At 43.8% G+C, this 27,818-nt stretch overlaps 1 protein-coding gene across 1 annotated transcript; it reads left to right on the forward strand.

Annotated features, from left to right (window-relative positions):
* Nucleotides 1–126: 126 nt before the first annotated feature.
* Nucleotides 127–27,747, forward strand: LOC121569128 (serine/threonine-protein kinase 17A). The gene is made up of 7 exons (XM_041879790.2): nucleotides 127–601; nucleotides 15,870–16,082; nucleotides 25,194–25,338; nucleotides 25,704–25,830; nucleotides 25,965–26,013; nucleotides 26,262–26,441; nucleotides 27,377–27,747. The coding sequence occupies exons 1-7, from the start codon at nucleotides 423–425 to the stop codon at nucleotides 27,711–27,713; spliced, it is 1,230 nt and encodes a 409-aa protein (XP_041735724.1). The 5' UTR covers nucleotides 127–422; the 3' UTR covers nucleotides 27,714–27,747.
* The last annotated feature ends 71 nt before the right edge of the window (nucleotides 27,748–27,818 follow it).

Below are 27,818 nucleotides of genomic sequence, written 5' to 3' on the forward strand. Positions count from 1 at the left end.
GTGGAGAGCCTTCCCCCTGCCTGTAGTAAAGTAGCATGCGCCACCCTATTTGGTCAAATTACTTGTCAATCAAGAGTGTTGCCACGGTGACAGAGAGCAAAGTATCTGACTGGTAAACTTGCATTCATCCGTTGTTCATACTGATGAGCGAGCGAAGTTAGAGCAGATCGCCCAGTTACAAACATTTAGTGCGGTTCAAAATATTGATACAGTGTTGCGCCCTTCGACATAATTTAATTGAACATGAAAGTTCTCTCATCTATAATATCCGTGAGGCATGCGGTCTTATTTTATCACTCCTAAGCAGCGTTTACTAGCCATCTATTAGCTAGGGAAGTTTGGTTGCTTTAGCTGTTAGGTTTGTTTGAAAGTGACAGGAGATAGCAAGCTGTAAAACCTTCAGTCCTGACCGAATCGACGCGATGATTCCTGAATATAGTCCCCGGACCAGCGAGACAAGAAGCCGTACGCGTTGTCACTATGGTCAGGCAGCAGAACCAAACCAGAACCGATGTGGGCTACTCTCCGAAATCAAAACTCCTATCAAGAATGAACTATTCACTGACCACTACACCATCATTCCGGGTAAAGAACTTGGCAGGTACTATAAGTGTTTAATAATTACAGGGGTAGTGCCATCTGGTGCTGAGCATCTATCCATCCAGCTTGTCAAGTTGTCTGTCTGTGAGTTTCTGTCAGCCTGAATAACCTATTTGCTTACTGTGACTGTCTGTTTCCATACCATACAGACTGTGACTGTCTGTTTCCATACTTGTGATAATATAGAAAATATAATGCAGGATAATGTTCCCATTTCTTTAATAATTCGTTTTCAAATATCACGGTTTTGGCCTTTGGTAGTGCCATTTGCCATCCCTGCTGTCATAATGTAGGTATTTGTCTGCACCACAAGATGACCATTAATTGTTTTAATATTTAATGAAACATTATGGGATGTTGTCCAGCAGTTAAAAGTTGCAACATGTATTTTGGATCGTGCACATCAATGTAAATTGGGGAATCCATTGAAAGGATTTGCATCAATGTCGCAGTGCACTTGATTGGAACCAAACAATGATTGGTGCACTCCAATGTTCAACCATGAATACAGGGTCCCAGATCCCAAATCATGCTTCCATTGTTTGTTGTTGTTTGGTTTGAGAATGCTGAAGTATGCATGGCAGGCTATAGCAGTGGGCTTGCATTATCTCCACAGCAAGGTCACTCAAGTCAAGTGGTGTAAAGTACTTAAGTAAAAATACTTCAAAGTATTACTTAAGTTGGTTTTTTGGGTATCTGTACTTTGCTTCACTACGTTCCTAAAGAAAATAATGTACTTTTTACTCCATACATTTTCCCTGACACCCAAAAGTACTCGTTACATTTTGAATGCTTAGCAAGACAGGAAAATTGTCAAATTCACACACGTATCCCTGGTCATCCTGACTGCCTCTGATCTGGCGAACTCACTAAACACACATGCTTTGTTTTAAATTGTATGTGTGTTGGAGTGTGCCCCTGGCTATCTGTAAATTTTAAAAAAACAAGAAAATGGTGCCATCTGGTTTGCTTAATATAAGGAATTTGAAATTATTTATACATTTACTTTTGATACTTAAGTATATTTTAGCAATTACATTTAGTTTTTACTTAAGTATATTTAAAACCAAATACTTTTAGACTTTTACTCAAGTAGTATTTTACTGGGTGTATTTCACTTTTACTTGAGTCATTTTCTAAGGTATCTTTACTTTTACTCAAGTATGATAATGTGGTACTTTTCCACCACTGCTCAAGTCATATCATTGCTGAGTGTTTGAACTGCAATGTGGGCGGCCACTCCTTGTGATGTCTGCTAAATCTTAAAATAAGAGCATCACTGAAGCAGATGGTTTCTGTATTTTTTACCTTTAACATCTATCTAAAAATGCATAAACTTCGATTTTTTTTTCTTCATATGCAGTGCCTTCAGAAAGTGTTCACACCCCTTGGCTTTTTCCAAAAAAAAATGTGTTACAGCCTGAATTTAAAATAGATTAAGTTGAGATTTTGGGTGGACCAGCGGTCATCTTTGTGGTAGTAATTAAAGTAAAAATGTTAATGACAATTTCAATGGTGTACCAGCTAAATTGCAGTCATCTGAAGGGATAGGTTCATTCTATGACTGAAATGACACCCTCCCTGTATTAAAGAGCATGTTGTCTCAACTGATGGCAGGCACAACATAAAAACCTCAGATGATGGGAAATAAGGTCTAAGCTATGCGATTATGAAAAACATCAGAGGTTAGAAGTTTTTTGACAATTGACGTTAAAGGTTAAACTTTTTTTTTTTTTTCAAGAAATGATCAATTAGTTTGACAAGCTTTTAAATGATGCAGACATGGATGTCTCATGATATGGTGGGTTGTAGCTCAGTTGATAGAGCATGGCGTTTGCAACGGCAGGGTTGTGGGTTCGATTCCCACGGGGGGCCAGTATATATAAAAAAATATGTATTCACTAAACTGTAAGTCGCTCTGGATAAGAGCGTCTGCTAAATGACTAAAATGTAAATGTAAATGTTATTCAAAATGGGTAAACTTTGAGCACCTTTATCTCTTGAATGTTTTGGCATTCAGGTCCAAAAAGTCACTTTCTGACCACTACTTCCATGGGCAAACGTGTATGGAAAGTTTTGTTTAAATCAAAATGGATGCTGTCTTAAAGTTATTAAATTCAAATGGATTTACCTAATAGCTTTAGTCCACTTTGTTCTTGGAAGCCAAGTCTGTGGTTCGTCTCTGCTTTACTGACACATAAAGAGGGGAGATTCCAGTGTGTTTTTCTGAGTGGAAATATCTCAGCTTTGTTTATCCACAAAGCTCTCTGAACATGCCTGCCAAAGTCTCGGGATAGGGACTTTTGCCATTGCACATTCGAAAGAGCACCAGTCAGACTAGGCAATGCAAACACCACACTCAACCCTCTGAATGGCACCATGTTGACCCAAGGAAAACCTAAGTATATGAAGCTCCTCTGAGATTTGATTAAACTGATAAGAAGTATGTGAGCCCTCTTGGACGTCTAAGTCATTGCCCTTTATAGAAGGTATTTGAGCTTTGTATGTGTGTCTGACATTTTACTGATTATTTCATAAAAGGGACATTCAGAATGTTGCTTTGCATCGCATGACCAGCCGTTGCGTCTGAGATTAGCTAAAGGCACTCACTTCAAAGTGTTTGGCTAAGCCACGTCCGAGTCAGATCACTGTGCCCACTGCCCAGTGACCAGCTGTTGGGGAAGGAGCCTTCTGGTGACTGGTCACAAGTATACTTAGTCTAAACCCTGGTTTCTTAGGTTTAAAAGAAAAAGGAGTCAATTGCAACAAATATTAGATGACATGCCTCTTTGGTTGAAGAACTGGTTGAAATTTGGTTGAATATTGCCACCAAATGATAGCTGATTTGTTGAGCCTACTTTCAGATTATTTTGTACTGCAAATTGAGGCCTATTAGGCCTAGAGGTAAACATAAAAATTTCACATCTCAAAAATCATTGGAACATCTCTAGCTGATGTTTGTTGCTATATCCTCACTGCTAATTCATTTTTTCATGGATCATCAACTGTAGACAACCTTTACTCATTTAAAATGTCTGTAGGATCGTCTCTTCAGGGTATCTGATTGGCTGCCTCTGCTATGCCTGTGTTTGTTTGGTGGAAAACACATGGAAACTGCTATCTCGTGAGAGACTGAAGTCTAGTACCTGCCAATTTGACAAAGGTAGTTCAATTTTGCCAAAGGGTAACATCATGGAACATTGGCTGGCATATTTTTAGAAAAGGTCCACAAGGAATGACTGTTTCCAGGTCTCAGACGTTGCTGGAATTCACTTTTGTCCTGAAACAACCTCTGTTAATGTGCAACTCAACATTTCCCATGAAATTGTATTAGGCTGATCCTACGCACGTCCAACATGTTTGTATGGTGCAGTGATCAGATTACAAATATATTTGACAGCCATAACATAAGGCAGGGATCATCAACTAGATTCAGCTGCAGGACGTTTTTCTTTTTTTGTTTCTTCTTTTTTTTTTCTTGAGCGGATGGTCGGGGGGCCGGAACATAATTACAATTAATTTGTAGACGGCAAATTGACCGCAAGAAGCCCAAACAGATATGTTTGACAAAAAATCATAATAATTCAAACCATGCTTACATTTGTATACGATCACTTTTCTCTTTATTATGCGTGGGAAAACATGGGAAAATATTTATTCAATTAAAATCACTTGGAGCTGATTTCCTGGTGTTTTTAGTCTATGTCCAACAATAAAAAAAATATATATATGTAATGTAATATATATATATATATATATATATATATATATATATATATATGTATGTGTATATATATATGTGTATATATATGTATATATATATATATATGTGTGTACAGTACAATGCATTCGGAAAGTATTCAGATCTCTTCCCTTCTTCCACATTTTGTTACATTACAGGCTTATCTTAAAATTGAATAAATAAATTTCTTTCCCCTCATCAATCTACACACAATACCCCATAATGACAAAGTGAACAAAAGGTTTTTATAAATTTTTGCAAATGTATTACATATAAAATAAAATCAGATACCTTATTTACGTAAGTATTCAGACCCTTTGCTATGAGACTCAAAATTGAGCTCAGGTGCATCCTGTTTTCATTGATAATTTTGGATGTTTCTACAACTTGATTGGAGTCCTCCTGTGGTAAATTCAATTGATTGGACATGATTTGGAAAGGCAGTGCATGTCGGAGCAAAAACCAAGTCGAAGGAATTGTCTGTAGAGCTCCGAGACAGGATTGTGTCGAGGCACAGATCTGGGGAAGGGTACCAAAAACCTTCTGTAGCATTGAAGGTCCCCAAGAACACAGTGGCCTCCATCATTCTTAAATGGAAGAAGTTTGGAACCACCAAGACACTTCCTAGAGCTGGCCGCCCGGCTAAACTGAGCAATCTGGGGAGAAGGGCCTTGGTCAGGGAGGTGACCAAGAACCCGATGGTCACTCTGGCAGAGCTCCCAAGAAGACTCGAGGCTGAAATCGCTGCCAAAGGTCCTTCAACAAAGTACTGAGTAAAGGGTCTGAATTTTTTTATACATTTGCAAAAATGTCTGAACCTGTTTTTCCTTTGTCATTATGGGGTATTATGTGTAGATCGATGAGGGAAAAATATACAATTTAATCATTTTTAGAATTAGGCTGTAATGTAACAAAATGTGGAGGGGACTGAATACTTTCCGAATGCACTGTATATATTTTTTTGCTCAGAACTTGGGGGGCCAAATAAAACGACCTGCCAGTTGGAGAACCCTGACATAAGGCATGGATGTCATTGAGTTAGCTGGAGTTGCATGATGGTTAACAATTTGTTAGATTCAACAGTGTCTTTACTTTACTAGTGGTATTATGACCATTAGACTTTTACCAGGAACATTCAATTACCCTGTCTGTCTGTCTGTACGCCTCAATTGAGGCGCTAGCCTGAGCCTGGCTCAGATATAATCTGTTTGTTTGGGTTGGCCTTGTATGCAAATTTCTGTAAATAATGTGATTTAATGAAGTTATCTGGCTGTAATGCTGAAGTAAGCACTTGACTAATAACCCTACTAAGCTGTCCAAATTCCAGATTTCTCATATAATTTCGTTGGGTTGTTTTTTTTGTTAGTACGCCAACTGCCATGAGATTATGAACCTGTATATTCAGCCTGGAACTAGATTTGAGTTCTGTGTTCAGTGTTTTTTTTTCTTCTGCGTATTGCTACAAAGTTACTGTATTTTTAAATCACTGAGTATAGCGCTTTCAATGCAGTTACAGAGGTAGAGAAATGTACAGAGGCCTGTGTTTTTTGCATACTGACGATAAAGCATGAAAGATGAAAGCCTGGCCCAATGCAAAGGCTAAAGCTATGAGAACATTCTCTGTAGCGTGCTGTGTCCCTCTGAACTGTACACAGTGGTGTGAAGTGCGATCCCCGCGGTTCTGTGATTTTCATACTCTTGCATGTGGATAATTGCAGGGCCTAGCGGTGGCCCCCACAGCCTCAGCCCTACAGAATTCCACAGGCCTCCTGCTCTGGCGGAAACTCCCTGTCCCCATGGATCAACACCAGACCAGAACCAGGGCTTAGCCTATTTGTGTGTCATCAAAACTAACCCCATTAGCTGTAAGAGGACCTGGCAATGTAAAAAGATAGCCCCCATGTCATATTGGAAGAATGTCCTTTTCTATTTACAAGCTCATTGTCAAGCGTTGAGCTCAGCTGCCATTTTCAACGTGGTATTGAAATGGCTCAATTGTGTCTTAGACCTAGGTTCCAAAGAATTCACTGGACAAATGTATGAGGACACTGCTCGTCAAACATCTCAATCCCGAAATCATAGGCATTAATATGGAGTTGCTGCTGTAACAGCCTCCACTCTTCTGGGAAGGCTTTCCACTAGATGTTGGAACATTGCTGCAGGGACTTGCTTCCATTCAGCCATAAAAGCATTAGTGCGGTCGGGCACTGATGTTGGACGATTACATGCTGTCTAGACCGGGCTCGCGCGCATGTTGATTTTGTACATCCACACCAGACACGATCCAGACACGCAGGTGGAAATATCAAAATGAACTCTGAACCAACTATTAATTTGGGGACATGTCGAAACACACTAAACATTCATGGACATTTAGCTAGCTAGCTTGCTGTTGCTAGCTAATTTGTCCTGGGATATAAACCTGGGATATATATTTTACCTGAAATGCACAAATTCCTTTTTTTTTCTGGATCTTTGTAGAATTTTGACCCATTTAGAGGCACACACAATCGTGTATTCTCTACCCCAACATTTAATCCACAGATAAAAGGGGAAACTAATAGTTTCTAGTAATCTCTTTAGCAGTAGTAGTAGTAGTAGTAGTAGTAGTAGTAGATGGAAGAGGCGGGACTTGCAGCGCATCAAAAATATAACTAAGTTATATGTTAGCGCCTGGCTACGCGGACGCTCGCGAGCAGTGTAGATGAAATGATTGAATAACATGTATGTGTACATTTATTTTGCAACACGAGCGCTTTGTCAGCATGATAGGCCTGGCTTACAGTCGGCATTCCAATTCATCAAATTTTTCTGTATGGACCTCGCTTTCTGCACGGGGGCATTGTCATGCTGAAACAGGAAAGGGCCTTCCCCAAACTGTTGCCACAAGGTTGGAAGCACAGAATCGTCTAGAATGTCATTGTATGCTGTAGCGTTAAGATTTCCATTCACTGGAACTAAGGGGCCTAGCCTGAACCATGAAAAACAGCCCCAGACCATTATTCCTCCACCAAACTTTACAGTTGGCACTATGCATTCGGGCAGGTAGTGTTCTCCTGGCATCCGCCAAACCCAGATTCATCCGTCGGACTGCCAGATGGGGAAGCGTGATTCATCACTCCAGAGAACGCGTTTCCACTGCTCCAGTCTATGGCGGCAAGCTTTACACCACTCCAGCCGACGCTTGGCATTGCGCATGGTGATCTTAGGCTTGTGTGCGGCTGCTCGGCCATGGAAACCCATTTCATGAAGCTCCCGACAAACAGTTATTGTGCTGGAGTTGCTTCCAGAGGCAGTTTGGAACTCAGTAGTGAGTGTTGCAACTGAGGACAGACGATTTTTACGCGCTACGCACTTCAGCACTCAATGGTCCCGTTCTGTGAGTTTGTGTGGCCTACCACTTCACGGCTGAGCCGTTGTTGCTCCTAGACGTTTTCACTTCACAATAACAGCACTTACAGTTGACCGGGGCAGCTCTAGCAGGGCAGACATTTTACAGACTGACTTGTTGGAAAGGTGACATCCTATGACGGTGCCACGTTGAAAGTCACTGAGCTCTTCAGTACGGGCTGAGTTTGGAACTCGGTAGTGAGTGTTGCAACCGAGGACAGATGATTTTTACGTGCTACGCGCTTCAGCACTCTGTGGTCCCGTTCTGTGAGCTTGTGTGGCCTACCACTTCTAGCAGGGCAGAAATTTGACAAACTGACTTGTTGGAAAGGTGGCATCCTATGACGGTGGCACGTTGAAAGTCACTGAGCTCTTCAGTAAGGCCATTCTACTGCCAATGTTTGTCTATGGAGATTTCATGGCTGTGTGTGGCTGAAATAGCCGAATCCACTAATTTGAAGGGGGGTCAACATACAGTACTTTTGGCCATGTAGTGTAGGTAGCTTGAAGGCTATACTCGTTGTATAAGTGTGCAACCAGTTGTAGTTTAGTTTGTCGACAAATTTCAAGGAATTCGCCAACTGTAGGTTTGTAACAGCGCTAATAGGTGATGTAAAAGAGAGCCTTTTAACAAACCAAAAAAATTATCAGGCTTGCTGTAGACTAAATATTTGGAGCTTTTAAGTCTGAAGCCTTTTTCTTATCATTGTTACTGTTAAAAGTGTTCCTGTTATTAAACCAGCGCTATCACATGCCTCAGACAGCATACTAATGAAATCAAGATAACCCACTGTGTGGATTAAATATAGAGAACAAAGAGAGTGGGTAGAGCGAGCACTTTCTACTGTTCTCTTTGGTGAAATCCATCACATTTATTTCCTCATCTCTTTTGGGTCTTTCCAGGCCTGCTCTAATTAATAAAAGTAGGTTAGGCCTATAATAACCATAAGGGATATTCAGTTCTTCACATAGTTTCTGCCCTATGCCAAAATTAAAGCCTGTACACATTACTAAGGGCTGTATGACAGAAAGTAGTGTTTTTTTGTATATTTTCTTTTCATATCGCCAGTGAATGTGTGAAGAAAAATACTACTGTTTTGCCAACAGCATTCCAGTGGTCAGTGGAGCCTTCAGTGTCTCATCAGGGGAGAAAAAAGCTCTGTCATCGTAGACTAAGAGAGTGTGCCATTTAGAGTTCATCTCCTGGGAATCGTCCTGAAGGATTAAACTGCAGTTACAGCAGGCAGTGATGCAGCATCCCGCAATCCCCCAGCATCTAAAACATCCTGTCATCTGCTGGGGAGGGAGACAGACACACACTCCCTGGGATAGCTCTCAGGGTCCTAGTAGGGGGGGTCTTCTCTCTGGATGAGCCTGTGTGTCTGTCGGATGTGTGCAGTGGGGTCCCTTTCACCCACACTCCCCAGTCCCAACCCCCCCCTTCATGTTTTGAACCAAATCTCCCCCCTCTGGTTCTCACTGAAAGGATCTCTGTGTCTTGACAAACAGGCAGGATACCATGACATCATCGGCCTGGCTTTTCACGTTGTTTGGGTCTCGCGGCCGGGCCGGTGACAACATCTGCTGAGCGCCTTGGAAACGGCCAACTGCGGAGAAAGGAGGGGGGGAGGACATGTGAAAGCCAAGTTTGTTATTGAACCCCATCAGTGAGATCCCTCCTCACTCTCTTGTGTCAGGAGATAAGGGGATGGGAAGCACATGGAGGGGGGTATGTCATGCTATACTTCCTCTCCCACCTTCAAAGCAGTCTAATTAAGTTGATTTAACTTCCTGTGGGTCACGGCCCTCCCCTACTACAACTGTTACACGGCTCAGCAAGACATCTCACATTTCCATCATCAACTGGGCCTAATCTGTTTGATATGAACTATTAGCACTAGGCATTTTTTCTTTTTTCTTTCTTACAGATTAGAGGTGCTACGTGTTATCGTGTTTCCTTGCTCCCTCAGCAGATTACATTTGTCACGTCCTTTTATTGAGCTGTGGTGAGAGAATAAAGCCAGGCAATGAAGTCTAACCCGAGTACGGAAATCGTTAATCTCCATAAAGGCGTGGCGAGCGAACCACATCTTTTGTGGGCCATTAGCCACCGTGTAACGGAGCCTGAGCCGGTGGGGTTTTGAAACAGGCAGCCCAGGGGAATGGCGATGAGGTAATGCCCTTTCCCAAGGTATTCAGAAAATGTCACTCCCTCTGTGTCCAAAGAGCATGTGAATAGGCAACCTCTTTCTCTCTCTGTCCCTCTCCTCTCCACACAGGGGTCACATGTCAGAGTTCCTTATTGCCCCATGTCATAGACACAGAGTAAACATACCTCTGGTTTCAATTCAGGCGCTGGTAAGAGCTCAGAGGCGCTATTCTTATTGGGGAAAACGAGGGGTCGGTCAATAGGAGCTCTTTGCTCTGCCTTGCTTTTTGTTCTCAAGGTGATGAGGCTTTCCTCCTGTCAAAAGGAGCCACTGCCTCATTACTTGAGGCTCATTCTCCGTGCGCCCGTTGATGATCAATGGAGCTCTTTGAGAGATGGCCGCACTTACTCTGGACGCTCAGGCGTAACTGCAAGCCCGTTAGAAAAACCGCTTGAACAAAAGTAGTTGATTAACCAAAGTGCACCGGGTTGCCATAAGACACATTCACCTCCCCTCTACGTGACTTTCCTCTTACTGTGGCAGTGTGAAAGATGTTAGGATTTCATCAAGTGTTCATGTGACAACTAAGCTGACCTTGGCACCCCCCCCATGTAAAGTGATTTTGTTTGTAGTGAGTCTAGTGACGCATTTCCAAAACATACTTAAAATGCATTAAAAACATGGGCAACAGCTGGAGGAAGTGGCCCTGCTGCCAGGCCGGATCCCCTGGCTTAGAGCCTTCTCTCTCTCTGCCATTCGAGGACACTGCTATAGTCTGGCTTTTGGTATCCTGTCAACGCCACTGCCAACTGGAGACCCTGCCTGCATTTTATAGACACTATAAACTGGCCACAAGATACCCAAACCTGGGCTGCGTTCTCTTTTTACACTGTTTAGATCTGGTACTATTGAGAATAGTTTTGTCGGGAGGGTTTAAGGTAATAAGTTTTTAACCTTTTATAGGAGTGGCTGCAGATGGTAGAGACGGGAGCTCCTTTAGTGTGCGTGGACAACTTGTCTGCTACTGCACATGGAATGAAACCATCTTTACAGGCTTTGCAGTTATCTGTGAGACGAATGACGACAATGGAAGGTCTCTCAACTTCAAGCCACCAAATTGCAGATGTCATCTGCACCACTCTGTGAAGTGTTCATCGTCTGTAATTTCTTTGGCACGTTGGTGTCAGAAGTGGGATGACGCGCAGAAGGCTTGTACCGTACGCACAGTGACTTGAGAGTTTGACACCTACCAATTAGATGACCTGGCCACTCCATCAGTGTACAACCAAAATAGCAACAACTTTGGTGCCATGGTTTAACAGGTGGTCAAAGTCCAGAGTTCAAAGTGGGCTCACGTCATCTCTTTAAGCATCTGTCTGTCAGAGCCACTCTAATTTTCTGTCAGCATCCATCAGATTTATAGCCACCTGATGAAGTGTCACTCTACCCATACCAACTGTGTGTCACTCTCAACAATGTGACCTATTTAGAGGCCATTTAGAGGGGACTATCTTGCCGAGGTTAATTCAATAAAGCTGACAGTTGAGATCTGTCAGCAGCTTTATCTCAAGCCCCCTCCTACAGTTTGGCCACTCAACTGAGAAAAGAGATGCTAGATTCATAACATTCCCCCTCTCTTAACCCGTAAGTTAACCTACATACTTGCATTGAGGTGACTTTTCTCCCTCAAGGGCTTGTTCAGAATTTCTGAGAGGGTCTACTGTGTGGAATCTTTTCATATAAAAAGGAGACAAACCATTCAGCTCTTGGCATGCAAACAGCTCTGGTACAGAGCCTGCAGCATAGCCATGTTATATTAAATTAATCTTCTGCTTGGACGCCTGCCACTGCAAAAATGTGTATGTAAATAAATTAATTAATTTAAATGAGAAGGGGTCAGGAAACTGGGATTGTGATAAATTATAAATAAGGGAACTTTAGCCAAAATATAAAATGAACCAAAGCAGAGGTGCCACATGCAGACTAGTTTTACAGTAGTTTTTTTTATGGAAACTTACTGCCTCTTGATGAAGTCCAGTGGTTTTGAGCCGTTTGTCTTTGTGCATACAGGCCATTGGCCATTAACGGCCAAGCCATCTGTTCTGATTCGAACCGTTCCTTTACGTTGACTGTGACCCAGCAGTCACCCCCGGTCTCTGCACACATGAAAGCCATCTCTTTCAGGGTGTTGTCTATGTTTGGACACAGCCTTTGGAAATGTGCTGACATGACTGCAGAAAGGCTGTGGTCTGTTTTAAAGGTACCTCAGTCCCAGTCCCAACCAGTCTCTCCAGCAAGCATGTACACAAGCCCTAAATCAAAGGCTTATGTGTGCTGGCTGAACTTGGAACATTCAGTATACTGTGCACTGCTTGCATTGATGGTAGAGTCTGTTTTCTCCTCAATACCATGCAGATAGTTGCCCAGCTATAATATAAATCAAAATAGGCTAGCTGTCTCTCCTCTGGAATGACCCATAGAACATTCCAGACAGGCCTAGGCCCCCTGTCCAGCACCCTCCCTAAGCATAGCAAAGATTAATGGCCGACTTGATGAACTTCACACAGCGTTGGATCGGAGGCATTGGCATCAAAGCATCATTACTCACAGTGGGTGAGTGGCGGACGGGACAGGACGAGGCTGCTGTGAGGGTTTTCATTAGACTAGGGCTGGTTCGCACCCCTGCCACCACGCTAAACCACAAACACCTCATCTATGGCAGTGTTTTTACATAAGACAATTCGCTTAACACCCCGCCTCTGGACCGTACAGAGCTCCAGGGCTTTCAAGTTTTTAAGAAACCAATTTTACGGCAGCAGGGGCTGGATTAGAGTATCGGTAGTGGTGGCAGAGGTATGAAGGAATGCCTCAGCCATGCAGTCAAGTGCGGCAAAAGCCTATTAGACCTGCTCTTTAGCTAGTTTCAAAGGCACGGAAGGTGCCTTTTATAGCACCAAAATAATTTCCTCTGAACTTGAATGATTAGACGCAGCCCGCTAAGATGTTATGAATGCAAGAGATTACGTCTGCTCCCCGCATTCCTGTCATTGGATGCTGTGACTATAGAGGAGACGCCCTCCCTCCCCGAAGGATTTTCACAAGCTAATGTCAAGTGCATTCCTGCAGCTACCAAGTGCGTCTTTCTTCCAGCCTCCTTATTCAGATGGTCGACAAGGTGTTCACATTACAGAGCCAATGGTTTTCCTCCCTTGACGTGCCTCATGTTCATGTTTTAGAGCGCTTGTCTCTCAGGGCATCTGTAAAACGTGTGAATATGTTTTATCAGGTGATACTTGACATTTCAAACACCTCCGTCGGATAGAAGTGGCTGCTGCCAGCGGCCATTAAATGACTCCTGGTGCCAATGAGAGTCATGGCTTTGTGCCTTCATACACACCAACACCAGCAAGCGCACCTGGCGCACGGTCTGTTGTGACGGGGTTCACAGGGAGTGAGCGGTAATCTAATTAGCTGTCTAATGTGATTGGGAGCTTGTGTGTAGTGTCACTGTCTCGCTGACCTTGTCACCTTACTCTTACTGTGTCACATCCCTTTCACAATAACAAACACCTCTGTCCGCCACATCCTCAGGTGTATGATTTACACAACCATCTGAAATGTGTTCGAGATTTTTTTCCATCTTCCCATATAAATCCAACCTAGAGAGTTCCACCCTTAAACATTTAGCCTAACCCAATGCATTAGGGCAAGTCCTCTGTGGACTTTATGAGTTCAGCACAAGCCAAAGAGCTTGCCGTTTTTTCATCCTCCTGTCTTTACATTTTCTTTCTTGCCCGAGTGTTTTCCAAGGGAAAGGCGGACCCAGCTGTATGTAGTAAATCTGTGCGTGGCTGGACAGAATGGGATTGAGAATGGAAGGGCAAGAGGGAATAAAGCTTCCTGAAGAGCCTAGAGCCCCAGCACAGTCCTCCAGACCCATGACTCTCACATGAGCTCAGATCAGCACCAACAACCCCAAGTCAGCCCCCTCCCGGGGCCCAGGCTCTCTCTCAATGGTGTGTTATAATATTCACGACTCAAAACAAAAGACTAAAAACACCATGACCATATTACATCAGGATCTGCAACGTTTTGACCAGCTACTGCATAGTTGTCTCTCACAATTCATATGCGAATCAAGTATAAGACGCTCTTCAGACATTTACTGCATGGTTCTCTGGAGGGCAAAACCAACTCCAGACGCAATTTCTTCCTGTCTACTTCCACTCCTGCACCGACAACATGACAATGACACTCAGCATGGTGGCGTTAGGCAGACATGACTGCACTGGACTTTTCATTACAGTCTCTTGCTTGTGTTTTCTCTTGGGTCAGATCTATCCCTCTTTGCTTCCCAGTCTCTCTCATGCCATGGCTGTATTGTACATGATGTAGGCTAGTTGAAACTACTATCAGAAGAAGACCGGGAGGATGCGCCCATCCCCTCACACAACCTTACAGTAAAGACAACCTGAGATATTTGACGGCTGCCAGACTCAACCTTCAAGGCCACTGTTTTCTTTACTTGAAAGACAGATGTTGACCATTGACAGAGTGTTACACCATTTATCTGCGGCGTGTGCAATGAGGGGTGAAGGTGGGCGGATACGAGGAGGAGCAGGTGATATGTGGTTCAGAGTTTCAAAATCAAAGGCTTGGATGAGAGGTCAGGGGAATGATGTTTAGGTGGATGTTTACTCTCAGTCCACCCCTTGGCAGCTTGACTCACTTCCAGAGAGGTCAATCTCTCTGACTTTTCTCAACTGCCAATATGTTTTGGCGTGTGTGTATGGTTATCGCTCACAAAACTCAGTTTATCAGCCTCCTCAAGTCACCTCTGCCGGTAAATCATTCTTCAGACCTGTTTATCAGAGATTTGTCTGGCTCCGGAGAGTCCGGACTTTTCCACTGCAAACCTCTGTTCAAAGAACATTTCCTTATCCCTGCAAATACTTTCTCCTTAGAGGTTAAGTCAATACTATTGTACTATAGAGTGTAAATAAATGTTTTGTTGCCTTTGCCTGGAAACAATATACAACAATGTAGGCAAACACTATCACTGTAGCCTACACTGTTTCTACCTAGCAATGCTTCATTTAAATGTCTCTGCTACACATTTAGAACCTAAGGTTGTGTTGTCATATCCTCTTATAATGAGGCCAGAAAATAATGGGGCCATTGGTTCAGTGTATTAGAGCATTTGACTGCATTCTCAGTAGCCGAGAGGGGAGTTGATGTGGGCGTGTCATCTTTATACACTGCTTTCTCTTTGAGCGGCCCCCCCGGGCAACACACTGGCTGTGTCCCAAATGGCACCCTATTCCCTGTATACTTTTGACCAGATCTACTGATCAAAAGTAGTGCACTTCATAGGGAATAGGGTGCCATTTGAGATACAGACACTCGCTGTGTGTTTTTCACACCAGACCAATCCCCTATCCCTTCACAGTCCACATTCAAAGTGGGTCAGCGCCACAAAGCAGACGGCTGTAGCGGTGAGAAAAAGGGCCAACTTGGGACGGGGAATGACTTCATCCTGTAGAAATGCCAAGGAGACAAAGGGATGTTCAGATCCAACGTTAACAAGTGTGCTGGTCTCAGGATCACTACACACCTCTCAATCTCGCTCTCTCTCTCTCTCTTGCTCTCTCTCCTTTAGTTTCACCAGACTGAAAATTGTGGCTTTGTGTCGTTCTTGTGAATTGTTATAAAGTCAGTATCGGCCTATTGGGTCAGTGAAACTAGGTCATAGTCAACATGTCATGCCAAGTGATGAACTGTCTTCAGTTACCATAGTTACAGAGACCATAGTTAAAAGGCTTTAGAATAACTCTAATGGTGCATAAATAAACCTACTCAATTGTAGATAGCATTAGGCTTTTCCAGGCACTTTCTAGTCTACCTTAATCTCTGTACTAAAACAACCTCTCAGTGAAATATAAGTCTTAACCCAACACCCTCTTCTCTCTGCCTGTGCTTCTCCTCAGGGGGAAGTTTGCAGTGGTGAGGAAGTGTGTGGAGAAGTGCACGGGCCGGGAGTACGCTGCCAAGTTCATGAGGAAGAGGAGGAAGGGCCAGGACTGCAGGCTGGAGATCATCCACGAGGTGGCCGTTCTGGAGCTCGCCACGGCCAGCCAGCGGGTGGTCAACCTGCACCAGGTCTACGAGATGGCCGCAGAGATGGTGCTTGTCCTCCAATTGTGAGTATAGCACCATGGTAATACGAAGTTGTAGGAACAATGCCACATACTCAAAGTTATGGTATGAAGATGATGCGTTTACTTGAAAAGGTCAGTCGTGGTAGAAGAGAGAGAAGGTTTTTCCCTCGGAGTTGAAAAATAATGGCATTTTATTCCACTTCAGATGTGGACAACATCTCTTTTTATGCACATTTACACACAGTTAGTATCTCAATAGTCTGATATGGCTCCATCTCCTTCTTTTACACTGATCTAAAAAAGCAGGATAGGTAATATGCTTGTGATCTAATGCAGAGTGTTATTTAGGCCGTGGAAAAGGTAGCTTGACACTACGTATCACGTTTGACCCACAGGAAGTATGAGAAAGGCTCCCGGGTACTGCAGACTGATCTCCTAGCTGCCTGTGACCCAGATGGTTTATTGAAAGGCAGCAGGTCAATGGCAAGGCAAGCCGTTAAATATTGAGACTGAGGTGAAACCCTACCCACTATCCCTCGTTCCTGTAAGCAGAGACACGGAGAGAAAGAGAGAGAGACTGAGATGGAGAGAAAGAGAATGACTATAAATGAGAGGAGATTCCTGCACAAGGAGAGATGGGACAAAAAAAAGTAATGAACGATTGCCTGAGGTAGAGGCAGAACTAGAATAAAGCAGAGAGAGTGAGGCCTCACTGGATAGAGAGACAGAGAGGGAGAGGGAAGTGGATAGTGGGCCATAGAGAGCAGTAATCCAGTCCCAAAGCCCAGGGCGATACTCCCCATGCCTCAGTGAGTGCTGGCTATTTCAACAACATGCCATTCCCCCCGCTGCACTGGACGGGACACACAGACACAGGCGCATTGCGCTGCGATTTGAGTTTCCCCTTTGTCACATGCTGACATTGAACTTTGGGGTTGTTGGGGCGAGAGTGTTCTCAGGGGAACTTAGCTTCTGTGCCATCACACTGACTGGCTGATTGGTTTCCCAGACAGGATCCATACTGGTCACCAGGCTCTTTGGATTCAAACTCACTGTAGAAGAAAAGCTTTTAGCCTACAGTACCTACCGAATACTAACTTCAAGTCAAAGTACTTGATTTAGGCTAGGCCTTTTGCTTTTACAATATTGTAATATTATTGGCTGGCTTAAAAATATGAACACACTTTAATGAAGAAATCATTCTGATTTGATAAAACAGTGGCATCCTTTCAACTTATCAACAATACATTCCAAAGGTCTTCTTCAACTGTCTTAATGTTTGAGTGATAGAGTGAGATCAGTGTTGACCAATGAGTGACCTGACCTGGTTCTCATGTGCCCTTTGTGTGTGAAAAGACTGTGTTGTGGAGAGATAAAGGGAGAGGTCACAGCAGCTAGTCCAACAGAGCTGTCCTCCCTGCCTGCCCATGGAAAGTACCTCACCACCGCTGTTTGCTCAGGCCTTGTGTGTGTACATGTACGTGCACGCATGAGTGTGTGTCTCTTTCCCTCCCACCCATATTGAGCCCATTGACATGCACTTTCCCCTAGGCTGCCATGTTTCCATATGTTGAGCTGGCTCAGGGGGCTTGGACCCTTCACTCAACATGGGGTCACCTGTCCTCCCACAGGGCAGCTTGGCTCTCTCTCGCTCTCTCTCCTCTCTCTCTTTCTCTCTCCAATGTGTTCATTCAATTATTAAACTGAGCTGCTAGTTTAATGGCACACTGTGTGTGCATGTTTATGTGTGTTTCAGAACAGCAGAGACAGATGTTATTCTACTTAATGAAACGCTAAAGGAGGATGGGGAACAAGTTTACTGCAGAGCAGACCCTCTCTCTCACCCTCTCACCGTGTTATGTTAAGCCCACAACTTTAATGTTTCATTGGGCCGGGTCACAGTGTTTGACCCAGAAAATAGGGTATTTTTTTCCCCAGCAGAGAATCGCGTGCCTAGTGCAGGTGGCACTCGTAGCCCTCATGTTTCATGCTCCCACCTACACAGACGCATGCACACATTACCACCCCACTCCAACCTGAGTTTTAAAACGGCCCACTTTGACGTCCACCATGTCTGATGGATGCGTGCTATCTATCTATGGGTTTTAATGACTGTGGCCACAGAGACAATGCACATCCACCCAGCTTCACCACTCAATTTTTTCCCCTTTTATTGTTTTTTCCCGCTGCCACCAAAGATTATTGAATACTGTCTCAAATTCCGTACATTAGCCAACATGAAGTGGCTCCAACATTGATTTAATTGTGAGGAGGTCCTAGTACAGTGGAGTAGCCTACAGACACATCTTATCTGTGGCTTGCTGGGCGTCCCCCTCTGACTCAGGGTTAAAGCAGCTTTAAGTGGACCCCTGTGGTGCCCTGGCCTGGAGTAGCCTGGGGGATGGGAGTGGTGTTAGCATTAGCATTAGCGTTAGCAGGGAGATAATTGATTGGCCTGCTAGATTAGCATCCTAAGGTAATGCTAAGGGAACCACACTGCTAACCTCCGCTAGCGGTCACTCCAGTCCATATGGAGCCCCTCTGTGACTTGACTGCTCACCTGGACAAGGCTATAATGTTCCCTGTGGTGGGGGCTACTCAATAGGCAAATACTGGAATAGCCTCCATGAGCAAATTAGATTGCTCAAGTTAACATGATGAGATGCCATAGATGGAAAGTTAAAACATTTGATATTACTCAATGTTCTACTCTCCTTTGAGACTGTGATCGTTCAGCCTAATCTATATTTATTTGAGAATATTGGGATTGTTCAGTTGCATAGCTATATCAGTGTATAGCATTTGCGGGATTACATTTTGTTTGTGTATTAGAATGTAATCTTTTAGAATAGAATATCCCTTAATTGCCGCTGCACTCCCCTTAGTCTTAATTCCACCCAAGCCCATTGTTGATCTGCTGTTCAATCCTCAGTTGACTACCCATCCCCTGCCACAAGAAAGACCCCCTTTATCCCTCTCTACTGTACCACCAAGAGGGGAACCATAACCCTATCAAAGAAGGAGGGATGAGTGAAGGATAGGAAGCGATCCCTCCCTGCCGAATGGCAGTGCCCCTGTCAGCACCATTCAATACGGATAATGGAGCTGTTTAGTTTTTTTCTCTTCTTTTTTTAATACGGAAGGGAAGTAGAGCGGAATGCATTTAGCCTGTATGAGGTTCTGGCATGTGAAATCAGTGGAAAGAGTGATGGAGGGAGATGGAGAGAGACAGATGGAGGGAGACAGGGTGATGGAGGGAGACGGAGATGGAGGATGAGAGAGAGAAAGTCCTGGTTGTAATAGATTCTGTGTGTTTTTCCTTTTTCCTCTTGTTTTTTGTGTGTTTTTATTTACAGCTGATGGATATTTTGAGGCTCTACGGCAAACCGGGAGGAATGAGGAGAGGGGGTCGGCGGAGGCTTCGGATGAGTGTCAGCCTGAAATTAAAGAGAGCTATTCATGCAATTATATTATGAGGCGGAAGGGGAAGGAATGGGGGGGAGGGGTCCAAAGCGCTTTTCCAGGCAGGATGGGATGGGATAGGGAGGGACTGGGTGAGGGAGGGAGGAATGTGGCCTCATTGGGCTCTCTGGGCCCCAGCTGGAAGTTTATTATGTCAGTGGTGCTCCATGGCGGCACGCGAGGGTCCGGACTGTGACTGCCAGCCCGTAGGTGGGGGGGTTAATCTCCGGAGCGAGGGGAATAGTACACCTCCGTGAGCTCTACTGCGCCCGATGGCACTTGATCGTTTTGTCACTCTGTACCATCCATCCAACCACATCCTCTTTCTTTCTCTCTCTTTCTCCATCCTCCATTGATAAAGTGGCTAGTCTTCATTTTTGTTGATTGAGTGGTGAAATAAAAAGGGTCACCAAAAATAGAAATTTGGTTTGGGTGAAATAGGTCGGTGATCAGTGTGATTTCATTAATCCAGGGCACGGGAAACGTTTTCTCCACTCAGACCGAACACTGATCAACACATAAATACATTGACAAGCTTTATTACAAGTATCATGGAAATTGGTATCAAAATTATAATCTTATTTCATATTAACCACTGAATATGATTCCAAAACACACTGTTCATAATTACATGTTCAGCAGATCTGATTAAGCAATGATTGACCTGTTCTACTGAGAGCTAAGGGCCCAAATCCTATAAATATTATACTCAGATAAAGATTCCCATTTTCTCTGAAATAGGGCAATAGGCTACCTTCCAAGAGTTTGTTTTGTGCATGTGATGTGTGTGGCACCTTGGCATTAAGAGTTTATGTTACTTTGTGTGGGTCCCCCCTCGGATTAGAAGGTGGTTTCACCCCCAGTCCCACCACACCAACGCAGTACAGCAGCAACTGGCCAGACGTGCTCTCATCATCCAAAACAACAATGACCTAGTTATGAATCCGCCAGATTTTTTTCCCCTGATTCCCCTGGTGCACTCAGTGTTTAGAGGCTCTAAGAGGCTAAACTGGCAGCGCTAGACTATAATTACCGGCCATGCTAACAGAGGAACCAGTTTGAACCCTCCGTGTCCTCGTGTCTATGGAGAATACAGAGAGATGGGGAGGCTCTGAGAAACTGTCCCCAAAAAACCCGGCCACTGGGAACCATTTTGGTTCTGTGCCGTGTTGTCAGTGTTTTCTCTGCCAGTTGGACGTCTCTGATGTCCGGCATTATACTAGTCGCTAAGTTCAAACAGAATCCGCTCTGTTGTTTTGGTACCAAGTGGCTAACGTTCAAAAGACTCAGATTTGTATATTTTTTTAAGCAGTTGGGGCAATTTGTTTCCCCAAATGGTGGGTCAGAACTTGGGACCAAGTCAGAGTTGTAGTTTGAGACTCAGCTGTGATGATTTGATTAGTGGGTCACAATGCTGAAACATTTAACAACCACTGAGTTGGAGGGAAAACAAAGAGGAGAACATGATTTTCCTGACGCAGCCTTTAGTTAGTGCTCCATGGGGTGTTCGTGGCTGACCATATGGAGCAGAGTGCTTTACCAGACCTCGACCTGGGCAGGAGGTCTCCCTCTGTTTAGGTTTAATCCCACTCTGTTACTGTCATAGACATTAAAACCAGGTTACTGTGCCCAGCCCCTCCTCTGCCCTTGACTGACACCTGCTGGTCAGGCAGCGAAACTGCAGGGTATTTCTCTCTTGCTCTCTCTCTCACTCTCTCTCTCTCTCTCTCTCTCTCTCCAGAATGGCCATAAGAGACCATAACGGAAAAGCACATTTCACCCTCAACTAGACAGTTATATGCTGTGTCTCAATAGTTAAATGGCCACTTTTCAACTTCATATTCATCATAATATGCCATTTAGCAGACGCTTTTATCCAAAGCGACTTACAGACATGTGTGCATACATTTTTACGTATGGGTGGTCCCGGGGATCGAACCCACTACCCTGGCGTTACAAGCGCCATGCTCTACCAATTGAGCTACAGAGGACCACTCTAGCATCTCCATCATCTCCAGCACCAAACCAGTGTTTACATATGTGAAAACAGCTTAGTGTCTGTGGTAAAAAAAAAAAAAATGCTTCTGTGACATCACAGAGTAGTATTGAAAGTAAAAAAACAGTGATTTTCAAAACCTGCAACAACTTTCTAGTCCAAGGGAGGATATTCTTCTTGCTCCCCACGTCACCGCGACTCTCATAGTGTTTGAAAAGCACTGTTTTTAAAAATGTTTTAACTTTTGAACTATGAACTTTTGAACTTCATATATAATACGCCGTTTTCACCTATGTTACATTTACATTTTAGTCATTTAGCAGACGCTTTTATCCAGAGCGACTTACAGTTAGTGAATACAATTTTTTTTTTTTTTTTTTTTTTTTTTTATACTGGCCCCCCATGGGAATCGAACCCACAACCCTGGCGTTGCAAACGCCATGTTCTATCAACTGAGCTACATCCCCATGTTGACACTGGTATTGCACTGGAGATAATGAAAATGAGGTTGTAAAGTGGTGGAGTTGCCCTTTAAATTACCTTCTCCTTGTTTTCTTTCTTCCATGATGGCTGATCTGGCAGGACATGAGGGGTGGAAGCAATATAGTAGAATCCTATTCACCTATCAGTGTTAATGAAGGAAAGGACATTTATTCTTTAAGTATTGAGACATGTTTAATATCACTCAAGGACATTACCGTACACTCAGAAGTGTAGGCATGGGCTCACTTTCTGACTCACCTGTCTGGAAGATATTGAAAATAATGAATGGGGAGAGGTTGAGTTGGCTTTCTCTCTCAGCCTTCTACCCTTTGCAGACAGTACATTGACTGGAGTAATCACTGCTTTCGATGGGGCCTCTCTCTCAGTGAAGGGTTTGGACGATGGTTCGATGATGGTTCCTATACTCGGAGAGGTAAGAGAATGGGTAGACAGACAAACAGACAGACCGGAGACAACAGACAGACACCCAGGCTTAGCCACTGGACAGCCAAGGAGCGACACAACACTAACACAACAGAGAAATAGAATTACTAGTAATTCCATCATGAGCACAGCACAACACCACACCACAGAGCAACGCAGCATACTGCTACACCACCTGATAAAATATAACCCAAAACCACACCACACACCGTGAGTTTAGACCCATGTGACACACATACAGCAGGCCTACATGAAGCCTACCACTCAGCTGACTAAAGTCTGACGCCTCTCTGTTCCACCTCTGTTTTCAACCTGGCATGTGGAAAGCGCTGTATTTTCAGCCTTAAAACCAAAACAACTTCTGAAACTCCCTCCATACCCAGACAGGACCCAATTCATGTTGGCCTGAAGGGAGCCCTTGTCTATTTTTGATAAGCCTCACTCTTTCAACACACTTTCTCGTGTCTCGCTTTCCAACCTAATTGAGTGGCAGTCACTGCAGGTCAGGAGGAAATGAAGTTAGTTTCATGTGTCACGTAAGGTGTCGTGTAGAAAGGGGCACAGGGTGGTGTTTTTCTCTCCTGCTAGTTTCTCACATCATCAAGCCTATCAAAGAGCTCCTGTGAGTACTATGCAGTAGTAGAAAAATTACCCAATTGTAATACTTGAGTAAATGACTCAAGTGAAAGTCACCCAAATACTACTTAAGTAAAAGTCTAAAAGTATTTGGTTTTAAATATACTTAAGTATCAAAAGTAAATATAATTGCTAAAATATACATAAGTATCAAAAGTAAAAGTATAAATAATTTCCAATTCCTTATATTAAGCAAACCAGACGGCACCCTGTTTTATTTTTTATTTAAGGATAGCCAGAGGCACACTCCAACACTCAGACATCATTTACAAATGAAGCATGTCTCTTTAGTGAGTCCACCAGATCAGAGGCAGTCAGGATAACCAGGGATAAGTGTGTGAATTGGACAATTGTCCTGTCCTGCTAAGCATTCAAAATGTAACGAGTACTTTTGGGTGTCAGGGAAAATGTATGGAGTAAAAAGTACATTATTTTCTTTAGGAACGTAGTGAAGTAAAAGTAGTCAAAAATATAAATAGTAAAGCAAAGTACAGATACCCCAAAAAACTACTTAAGTAATACTTTGAAGTATTTTTACTTAAGTACTTTACACCACTGGTACTATGAGAGAGAACACAAGACTTTCAAATAGTATTGACTTTACAGTCTGTTGCTTGCCTGGTATTTACTTAGCCACATGAAATGATGTGCGCAATGGTTACCTAATAATGACCTTTTAGATTTGTTGGGATTAGTTGAAGCAGTGCTTAGTAAGTACTAGCAAATATACATTTATAAGACAACATTCTTTGTAATAACCATCGAAATAGGACTGTAAAATAGTGTTATCCCTCAGTCACTAAGAACTGCCAGTGATTTTTAAAAGGCGAGTCCTTTCCGTTCCATGTCATTTTGTTATTTACTGTATTGGATATTTTCATATTCACTTACTTGCATACTGTGTTGTGAAATATTCATAATATTACTCACAAATCACATGTATGATCATGTGGTGAATGAAACCGTGTCAATAGTGGTATTGTAGTGCACGATCCATAATTGGTGTACTATGTTTAGAGCCACAGCACTATTTCTGCCAATCCCTCTAGCGAGATGGAGCCTTCCACACACCCTCTTGATCTAGATAGCTAGCTGTCTATTGCCCATCTCCCCAAGGGGGGATACTGGAATAGACTCAAGTTCAAGTCGTTTTGACATCCCACCGGAGAAGTTTTGGAACAGAATGCCATTGCTTAAGCCACACACACATATCTGCCACCCCAAACACACACACGCACACGGCCCCTCCAAAGCCCACCCAAGAGGATATCCATGACCTTGTCTGGTGAACTAGCAGGACTTATCACTGTCTGTGGCTGGCTACAGAGGAAAACAGATTCTTAAAAAGGGTCTCTCCTCATTAACAGTGGCCATATATCATTATAAAGGGCTGTCCATGTCAACGTCAGGAGTGGATCACTCAACAGCTAGCATGGCCCAGGGCAAAATCACCCAGCTGGTGGAATAATAGTAAATACTCCACCTCAACTCTGGAATGTCAAATAGTTGTACTAACAGTACAGCTAAAGCCACTGTCCAGACCTAGCTGGAAGGCAGCATACCCATCACCACCAGACAGGAGAAACACAGTAATCACAGTCATCAATCATTCAGTGATTGGTCATTCAGGACCGGTTATCCCAGACTCCCACAGAATACATTTACATTTTTTACATTTTTAGTCATTTAGCAGACGCTCTTATCCAGAGCGACTTACAGGAGCAATTAGGGTTAAGTGCCTTGCTCAAGGGCACAACGACAGATTTTTCACCTAGTCGGCTCTGGGATTTGAACCAGCGACCTTTCGGTTACTGGCACAACGCTCTTAACCACTAAGCTACCTGCCGCCCCCGTATACAGCAAACCACTGGTCGAGGTTAAGAAATTATTGACAGTGACAGAGAAAGAGTAATGAAATGCAAAATGCAAGGTTTGAATGTTTGTACTTATAAGGTGTGTGGTTTTACTTGTGGTCTGTGTGCATCCAATACTCACCAGCATATAGCCGACCTGCCAAATCCGAAAAGCAAAGCAGCTTGTAAAATACTACTATTACGGTTTCAACTTGGTTGCATGTTTGTATGGAAAAGATTAGATCTTTAACCGGTCGGTCGGTGTGTGTGTGTCCACAGTGCAGCGGGAGGGGAGATCTTTAACCAGTGTGTAGCGGAGAGGGACGAGGCCTTCAAAGAGGAGGACGTGAAGAGGTTGATGAGACAGATCCTAGAGGGAGTCTCTTTCCTCCACAGGAACAACATGGTGCACCTGGACCTCAAGGTCAGTCCCTAACCCCTGTTAGACGCTTTACCAACGTTCTTGTTATTTGCATGTGATTACATAGTCCACCTAGTGGTTAAAAGGATAGTGTGACATTTTGAAAAACAATTATACTTACCCAGAGTCAAATGAACTCGTGGATACCATTTTATTTTTGTCTGCATGCAGTTTGAAGGAAGTTGAAGGTAGTTTCTGGAGCCATTGCTAACTAGCGAAAGGGCTTAATTGCCAAAATGTTGCCCTATCCCTTTAAAGATGGAATCAAGCTTTAATACCGTGGTTTAGACACAGGACCAAACCCACACGCATGTTAGCCCCACTGGACTTCCTCTAATGCTGCTGTGTTTCTCTGTCTTCCTCTCCAGCCCCAGAACATTCTGCTGACCAGTGATGCTCCTCTGGGGGACATCAAGATCGTGGACTTTGGTCTGTCCAGGATGGTGAGCAGCAGTCAGGAGCTCAGGGAGATCATGGGGACCCCGGAGTATGTGGGTAAGTAGTGCAGCAAACACAAAACCCCTGACAGACGCCATTTTGTTATGACCATCATGGTCACTGCACTCATCATGTCAAAAGTCTTTAAAGGGATAGTTCACCCAAATAAAATAAATACAAATGTTTTGCAGCTCCAGAAATCCTGAATTACGAGCCGATTAGCACAGCGACAGATATGTGGTAAGTGGCATTTCACTGTACTTTATCTTAGTGCAACAGTGTGTTGTATGGTTTGTGATTGAATTATCCAATAGCTTATTTGGGAAAGAGAGATATACAATGGAAAACTTCACACATGAAAGAAAACAGCATCATTCCCTAGATGGGCATTTAAAATTATTATGAGTTTATCTTACAGAGAAAATCTTCAACTTATTTCCAGTGGCTGTATATCCGTCTAACCGTTTGTCACTGTATATGGCTGACAGGAGTATTGGTGTACTGGCCTACGTGATGCTGACAGGCATCTCTCCCTTCCTGGGAGAGGACAAGCAGGAGACCTTCCTCAACATCTCCCAGATCAACGTAAGCTACCAGGAGGAGGAGCTGGAGCATGTAGACCAGGCCGCCATCACCTTCATCAAAGCCCTGCTCATCAAAGAACCCCAGTGAGTAATGTGGTCATTTAGCATGACTCTTTAATCCACTAAAAATGACAGTTAAAGACATGTATTCTATACTGAACATAAATATAAACGCAACAATTTCAACGATTTTACTGAGTTACAGTTCATAGAAGGAAATCAGTCAATTAAAATAAATTCATTAGACCCTAATCTATGGATTTCACATGACTGGGCAGGGGGGCAGCCATGGGTGGGCAGCCAATCAGAATTCGTTTTTACCCACAAAAGGGCTTTATTACAGACAGAAATACTCCTCAACTGTCCAGGTGGCTGGTCTCAGACAATCCCGCAGGTGAAGAAGACGGATGTGGAGGTCCTAGGCTGGTGTGGTTACACGTGGTCTGCGGTTGTGAGGCCGGTTGGACGTACTGCGAAATTCTCTAAAACGGCGTTGGATGTGGCTTATGGTAGAGAAATGAACATTCAATTCTCTGGCAACAGCTCTGGTGGACATCCCTGCAGTCAGCAGACATCTGTGGCATTGTGTTGTGTGACAAAACTGCACATTTTAGAGTGGCCTTTTATTGTCCCCAGCACAAGGTGCAGCTGTGTAATGATCATGGTGTTTAACCAGCTTCTTGATATGCCACACCTGTCAGTTTGATGGATTATCTTGGCAAATGAGAAATGCTCACTAACAGGGATGTAAACAAATTTGTGCTCAAAATTAGAGAGAAATAAGCTTTTTGTGCGTATGGAAAATCTCTGGGCTCTTTACACTTTACATTTTTTCATGTTGCGTTTATATTTTTGTTCAGTGTATATATACAGTATAGAATAGGTCCCTTGGGCGATCAAACCCACAGCCTTGGTGTTGCATGTGCCATGCTTGCTCAAACCCACCAAGCCAGCGGAGAAGGTGGATATGGTGGTAGAAGTTCCCATTGATTCCCTGGCATTCTCCTTTTTCCCAACAGGAACCGTGCCACAGCAGAAGAGTGCCTGCAGCACCAGTGGCTCCAGACAAAAGAGAAAAAGGAGGCAGAGGCGACCGCAGAGGTGAAAGAGACTATCAGCCCCACCAAGTGCCCCTCGGAGCCAGCCAGCCCTGAGAGCCCCATCGGGGAAGTGGAGGAAGAAGGAGGTCCTGTGACAGAGGAGCTGATCGTGGTGGCAGCCTACACACTGGGCCAGTGTCGCCAGTCAACAGACAAGGAGGTCATAAATCCCGACCAGAAGGCTATCTCCAAGCGCTTCAAGTTCGAGGAGCCCTTTAGCGCCCTCCAAGAGGTTCCCGGGGAGTTCATCTACTGAAGGACATATACACACACACACACAGACAAACACACACATGCACACACACACACAGACAAACTCATCTCAACCTTTACACAACGGGTCTTCGCTCCGGTCCTGGAG

This window comes from Coregonus clupeaformis, chromosome 7 (genome assembly GCF_020615455.1).
Source record: "Coregonus clupeaformis isolate EN_2021a chromosome 7, ASM2061545v1, whole genome shotgun sequence".
Classification (NCBI taxonomy): domain Eukaryota; kingdom Metazoa; phylum Chordata; class Actinopteri; order Salmoniformes; family Salmonidae; genus Coregonus; species Coregonus clupeaformis.

Excerpts from the sequence above, each read along its gene's own strand:
- LOC121569128 (XM_041879790.2), top strand. The coding sequence starts at position 423 with ATGATTCCTGAATATAGTCCCCGGACCAGCGAGACAAGAAGCCGTACG. Across the intron at positions 25,339-25,703 it reads TGGTGCACCTGGACCTCAAG|CCCCAGAACATTCTGCTGAC; the intron begins GTCAGTCCCTAA and ends CTTCCTCTCCAG. Across the intron at positions 25,831-25,964 it reads GGGGACCCCGGAGTATGTGG|CTCCAGAAATCCTGAATTAC; the intron begins GTAAGTAGTGCA and ends AATGTTTTGCAG.